The 7,279-nt window shown below is 36.9% G+C and overlaps 1 protein-coding gene across 2 annotated transcripts in view; it reads right to left on the minus strand.

Annotated features, from left to right (window-relative positions):
* Positions 1-5,170, minus strand: part of CLIC2 (chloride intracellular channel 2) — a 45,815-nt gene extending 40,645 nt beyond the window's left edge. For both annotated transcript variants that reach the window (XR_004264743.1, XM_032265160.1), the window contains exon 1: positions 4,730-5,170. Coding sequence is in view for 1 of the 2 variants with exons in the window: in XM_032265160.1 (XP_032121051.1) it covers positions 4,730-4,786 (57 nt within the window). In the remaining variant the exon portion in view is untranslated. The remainder of the gene's footprint in view (positions 1-4,729) is intronic.
* Positions 5,171-7,279: the final 2,109 nt, after the last annotated feature.

Raw genomic sequence — 7,279 nt, forward strand, 5'->3', positions numbered from 1 at the left:
TGAAGAGTATTAATGGGTACAACAAATAGCTAGGAAGAATGAATAAGACATAGTATTTTCCAGCACAATAAGGTGACTGTAGTGAAAAATAATTTAATTGTACATTTAAAAATAATTAAAAGAATATAATTTAATTGTTTGTAACCCAAAAGATAAACGCTTGAAGGGATGGATATCCCATTTACCTGATGTGATTATTACATATTGCATGCCTGTATCAAAATATTCCATGTAACCCATAAATATATATACCTACTATGTACTCACAAAAATTAAAATTTAAAGTTAAAAAAATAAACAATTAAAATGGGGAAGAGATTTGAACACTTTACAAAGGAAGCTGTACAGATGATAAATAAGGACATGAAAAGATACCCAATATTATTAGACATGTGGAAAAGGCAAAACCACAGTGGGATACCATGGTAAACACATTAGAATAACTTAAATTAAAAGGTTGACCATACCATGTCTTGACAGGAAAGTGGAGCAAATGGAACTCTTACATAATGAAGTGAAGTGTAAAATAGTACAACTGCTTTTCAAAATATTTTGTCAGAGTTAAACATGTACCTATTATATGACCCAGCAATTCCAATCTTAGGTATTTACCCAAGAGAATGAAAGCATATGGCCATAGAAATACGTACATGAATACTTACAGCAATATTCACAATAGACCCAAACTGGAAACAACCCAAATGTCTTTCAATGGGTGAATGAATAAACACATTATGGTATATCCATACAATGAAATGCTTCTGTAATAAAAGGAATGAGCTATTGATACATACAACAACATGGGTGCATCTCAAAATAATTGTACTAAGTGAAATATAGCAGGCACAAAAGCATACATACTGTATGATTTCATCTACAGAAAATTCTAGAAAATGTAAGCCTGACAGAAAGTAGAACGGTTGGCTGTGGTGGAGGGAGGTAATAGTGTAGGGTAGGGAAGACTGCAAAGAGACGCAAGGGAACTTTCTGAGGTGAGGGACATATTCTATATTTTGATTGGAATGGTGGTTATATGTGTGTATACATTTGTCAGGTTATTGAACTGTACACTTAAATGCACGCATTTTATTCTATGTAAATTTTACTTTGATAAAAGATATGAAAATAGAGAAGTTCAAAAAGCAGAACAAAAAACGCCCCAAATAAATGATATTATGCAGAGGTTGCAGACATTGCAATGACAAAGGTAAGGGTATGACTATGGGAAGAGGCACCTGAGAGATGATGAGGACTAAGATCCCTGGAGGAGGGAAAGTAAGGGATCTGAAGGGCCACAGTGTGGGAAGAATCTGTGTAGAAAGTTTTCTTTCCCTGATAGTGAATGTGACAGAGAAAATGATGTTGTTGATTTTTGTGATGGCAGGGTGTGAAGAGGTATGGGAAGATGAAACCAACCTTAGCAACTGCATTTGTTTTGTAATAGAAGTCAGACTAAGGATCCAATCACAACTCGGTTTAGTGAGTGGAAACATGATTAACGGTGGGAGGCAGGAAGAAGAATGGAGTCTGATAATAGATACAGCAGGAAGGGTGGATCGCCTTTGGCAAAAGGAGAATCAAAACACTGAGGTGTGGGGGAAATGCAGTAAAGTTTTACGGGAAAATTGAAGGGTTTTATTTTCTGTTATGTTATGCTGATTTAAAGTGCCATCACATAAAATTTTCGGATATAAATTCACTAGCCTGATTGATGAATTATCAACCTCTTAAGTATCTTCAGCTGGCAAAGACAGGATGTGGTCATTCACCAAAACAATTTTTTTTTCTCTGTATTTGTGATCTAAGTTTTTAAAGATGAAAAATAATAATGGCAACCATAGTTAACATTTATATAGTATTTACTACATTGCCAACTACTGTGCTTTATATACTTGTTTTAGTTAATCCTCACAAGTAGGATGATACTATGAGGTAGGCTCTGTTATTGTGCTTATTTTACAGGTGAGGAAACTGAGACTCAGAGAGGCTGACTTGCTCAGGTATAGTCAGCTAATCAAGAGTTGATGACATGTATCCTCTTCTCACTTAGCAAATTCAGGACTAGATCCTCCAGACACAATATTCTTAAATACTGCCTTCTCTCATTTAACAGTTTTGTCGAATTTTTACATTAATCAGTCTTTGTGAGTATTTATAATAGCTATAAGACACTTTGAAATGATCTGAACACTCAGAGAAGAGTATCATCTCTTTCCTCTTTCCCCCATACATTTTAAAAAGTTTTTGACAAAACTGTTACATTCAGAATTTTGGCCCAAATGTTAGATTCCATAATTTTATGTACAAATCTACTATAACTTTAGAGTCTTTGGTACAGAATGAAAACATTCCATTTAACAACAAACAACAAATCATTAAGATTATTTCATCTCTGCACTTACAGAAAATAAAATGTGTGTTATGAAATCCTTTGTTCTTAGTTATTGAATAGAAACCTTGCTCAAATCATTCAGAACTGAAAAACAATGTTTTTATTGACTACATGGAACACATAGATGTTGTGATATAGATTCTTAATTGTGACAGGAGAATGCTTAATCTCTTGTAGCAATGCCTTTTAAAAATTACTCATTAGCAGTTTTAGTCCTTCTCAATCCCTATTTCCCCTCCCAGTATCTTTCATGAAACTTCTAGAGATCTGTGTAATGCAGCTTAAAACAAAACAAAACCTGGATCAGATAATATTCAAGGTTCTTGAATATTCTTCCCGAAAATCTGTAATTTGTATCAATGTCATTAGATAAGCTTACATTGAAAGTACTCCATCTGATAAAATTCTGGAATATTTTATTAAAAAGTTCACACTACTGAAACCAATTAAATAATATTAGACATATCTGTTTTAAAAGATTGGAATTCTAATTGTACCATTCACTAGTTATCTGACCTTGGATAAAGTTACTTAGCTGCTCTTTTCTTTAATTTCTGTATTCATAAAAGAGGATTAATAATAAACCACTCAGCACAGTGCCTACCACATAGTAAGTACTCAATAAATGATTGGTTACTTTAAACTGAAAGTTATTATTTAATTCAACATTTTCGCATCCATGTGTGACTTGCTAAACTTTCCTATCCAGATTACCACTCAAATATGAAAAGTCTGTGGAGATAAACACATAGGTCAATGCCAACAATGGATTTAAAGGGTCTAATTGAGTTGAATTAACAGTTCGGACAAAGGCAACACTTTAGTTACCCTGTGAAGAGACATTACTTGTGATTTGGAATTGGTAAATGTAAAAAGCCACTTAGGAAATTACAGCTCACTTATATCCTGTCTGAGCAGTTACATGATTTGCTACAATCCAGAGATAGAAGTAGCTCTTATGCCCAATAGTTTAGGAAACACTTAATTGGATTACCTAGCACTGCAGGAATTCAAGGTTCTTTTTCCTATAATTTTGAAAAGACAGTTTGATGATGTCCTTGGTGTATGTATGTGACGAGTTGTTAAATAATCTAAATGGCTGTAAAAGTGTTACTTTTGCCAATAGGTGTTTAACTTAACATTTGGCAAGCATATCTTATTTTGTGTCTTTGTAAGTCATCAGGAAGCTGTATAGTTTTAGAGGCAAGTTACTTAAACTTTATTGCCCTAGTTTATCTCTCTAGATATGATGAGAACAATATTATAACACTGTAATAACTAAACATTGTAATAAAGTAGTAATACCTACTACTATCACTACTACTACTGATGATGCTAGTACTATACAAGTACTATTAATAACAGCATATCTCCTAAGTTGTTAGGACTAAATTAGGTAACATATGTAAAGTGTTTAGAAAAGAGCCAGGCACAATGTGAGTTTGTTATTGTTATTATCCTGAATACTTCCAACAGTCAGTGAAAATAGAGGGAAAAGCTGGAGGGAAAAGCTAAACAGTTAATATAAGCAAGGATTTAGTAAACTAATTTCTACTGGGAATAACCCATATAAATTTTTCTTTCTTGATGAGCTAATTTGGAAACACATGTTCCTTTCTTTTGATTTAGGGGTTTTCCAAAGTGCTTTTCTGAAAAGTTATGTTAAAAAAAAAAAAAAAAAAAAAACCTCCAAGGCAGACCAAAAAGAAGAAGCAGAGCATTCTAAAATGTACCCCTCCTCACATAACAGGCACAGAGACTCCTGTTTTTCTCCCACAGGATCCATGCGATCCTGCTGTGATGTTTGTTCATTGTAGAAGTTTAGAAAGTTCTGTCTGGGCTATGTGTAGGAATGGAGTTCTCAGGCCATTCTTGGCCCTCTCCTCCACCCAGCCAGGCCTTCCAAAACCTATCTCATAAAACACAGATTTTGAGACTTGGAGAGCCCTTAAGGATCATCTTGTCATGCTCCTTCATTGTGCAGATGGAGAAACAAAGGTCTGGAAAGAGGGAGGGATTTTTATAAGGTTATATAGAAAGCCATTGAGAATATAATTTAGTTGCTCACTACAAACCAGTCTAGTGCTCTTCCACCATATCACCTTGCCTTTTTCAGAAGAGATCTGTTTTCCTGTTGTCATCTAATAACAGTCACACACCCAGGCATTCTTGTAGAACTCAGAGCAGGAAAATAACCACAACATTCTTTCCTATCTCTAGCCCAAACGTGGAGAATTTTTAAAGCATACATTAGTTTTTGACACTGAAGTGTCCACTGGACTTCAGTGTCAAAAACTAATGTATTCTTCATGCAGTTATTATAGCTGGAAAACTTACCTTCACAAATAGCTCAATCTCAGGGTCCACTAGAGTGCTGGGCCTCAGGCCTGACATCTTTGTCTTTATAGCCAGTTGTCAGCCTCCTGCCTCCTGTAAAGTCCACAACACTTTTAGACTCTTTTCTCAATTTTATCCAAAAACTCAAGTAATGTTGGTGCTTTAAGAAGAGAGTCTAGCTTGTAGTGAGCTGAGTCAGACCTGGAGCCAGTCTCTTCTCTCAAGAGGTATCACAGAAAATTCTAGATGCTTAAGTGCAGCTCTTGAATTAGTTTTCCTTCTTCCTCCTGACCTAACATTTGAATCAAGGAGGAGCCAAAGGGGTGTGTATCAACTGGCTGGCTAGAAGGGTGGGGGTGTTTCCAGAGAGGCTTCAATGCTATGAGTCAGCATAGGAGAAACACATGCACACAAACACACATGCAGTGCTGGCTTCTATATATCAAGCAGACCAGATGTTCTCTAGAGCCTCCCTTTGAGTCCTGGGCTCCATGCCCAGAAAAAGGCCTCTTATTGGTGTTCCTGTAACTTGAAAGCACTTCCAGGAAAAGGGCTAGAAATGATTTGGATTTTTATTATTGAAAAGGATGTTTATCCAATGATACTGTCTAAAACCGGGTTAAAAATTGTAATTCATTAAATGTTTCCACACCCAATTCTACTGCTCACACAGCCAGATTTCTGTTCTGGGTTGCAAATTTCACTTCTCTCTACAACCAGAGAATGTTCACTGGGGTGGTTGAGTCTGGGGGCTTGTTTAGTGTGCTCCACCTAGTTCTTTATTTCTTGGAAGCTAGGACTGGAACAGATCACTTCCTTGTTTTGGCGTCTATACCAGGAACCATGATTAGTTCTGTATTTCTGCTTCTCAACCCTGGGAACAGCACCAAAATCAGTCAAATGGATCACTCTGTGTCTGCAATGTTTCTGGCAGCTGTATTTTCTGACTCCAGGGCTGGGAGGGGGACTCCTGGATTAATAAACGTATTTGGTGGGAGGAGTCTCTTCCTGCTTAGAGCCAAACTGAACATAGATCCATCAGCTGGGCACCACTGTAATCCTCTTTCTATAACACTAAGCATTCCCCATGCTCATATGGGCTGTACATACACCTGCCATTGCCATGTGTAAAAATTTACAGGGTAAGAGGCTCTTGAAAAAAACCTAGCCTGCTTCTTACCTGTAGGATCTAGGGAAGGAGTGGCTGATGTAAAGTTGAATATTCTTCTGGATGAGGGAAGGACTTCATGATTTCCCAAATAGTTTGAAAAGTGAGAAGAAAATTGTGCTGGACATCTGCTGAGCCAACCTTAAGGGTGGGTTTAGGACTGGCTATTGGACAGGACCTGGTGTCTGCCTTGTTTAGCTATATTTTTACTCTATTCATCATGCTCTATTCGTTCACTCTAAAGGCAATCAATGAATGCCAACTCTGTGTCAGGACCTTGATCCATTCACTGAGATTGACAGCACGGGAGGACAGCCAGTTTGTGAGGACAAGAATTCAACTTTAAGCATGCTCAGTCTGAGGCCTCCTCACTTTAAGCATGCACAGTCTGTGCCTTTTCCCACTCCCTATATCTAACTGCTACAAAATCTTATCATTTCTACATCCTGAATATTAAAAAAATCCATCCACTTCTCTCTGCTTCTATGGTTACTCCAAATTTCAAGCCAGAAACATTCTTTTTTAATTGATTTAAACATTTTTATTTTAAAAGGCCAAATGGTTGCTTGACCCTTGGCTCTCATGGGAAAACCACAACCCTTACCATCACCACCACCACCACAGCAAAAACAACAAACAGCCTAATGACCTCTGTATGATCCCTAATAAATTGTCAAAGTAAAGAGATAAACGTTCTCTTTTTTTCTTGATGCTCAGAGTTTTAAAATATTGTATTTAGGATAATTTACATGCCATAAAATTCATGTATTTAAAGTGATTTTATAAATTTATTGGGTGGTGCAACCACCATTATAATCTAATTTTAGAACATTTGTGTCACATCAATGGCATCTTTCTTACCCATTTGCAACCAATGTTCATTACAAATCCCAGCATCAGGAAACCACTAATCTACTTTCTGTGCTTATGGATTTGCCTATTCTAGACATTTCATATAAATGTTATGTTCATTTTTGCTTTGCTATAAGGAAATACTTGAGGCTGAGTGATTTATAAAGAAAAGAGGTTTAGTTGGCTCAAGATTCTGCAGGCTGTACAAAAAGCACGGTGCGGTGCTACCATCTGCTCCTGGTGAGAGCCTCAGGAAGCTTCCAATCATGGCAGAAGGCAGAGTGAGAGCAGGCATCTCACATGATGCAAGTAGGAGGAAGAGAGAAAAAGGTGGGGGGACATGCCACATTCTTTTAGATAACCAACTCTTGTATGAATTCAGAGGGAGAACTCACTCATTACTATGAAGGTGGCACCAAGCAACCCATAAGGGACCTGCCCCCATGATGAAAACACCTCCCACCAGGCCCTACCTCCACCATTGGGAAATGCATTTCAACATGAGATTTGCAGGGGACAAACATCCAAAC

Source organism: Sapajus apella, unplaced genomic scaffold (genome assembly GCF_009761245.1).
Source record: "Sapajus apella isolate SASKATOON/1434 unplaced genomic scaffold, GSC_monkey_1.0 scaffold149, whole genome shotgun sequence".
NCBI lineage: Eukaryota > Metazoa > Chordata > Mammalia > Primates > Cebidae > Sapajus > Sapajus apella.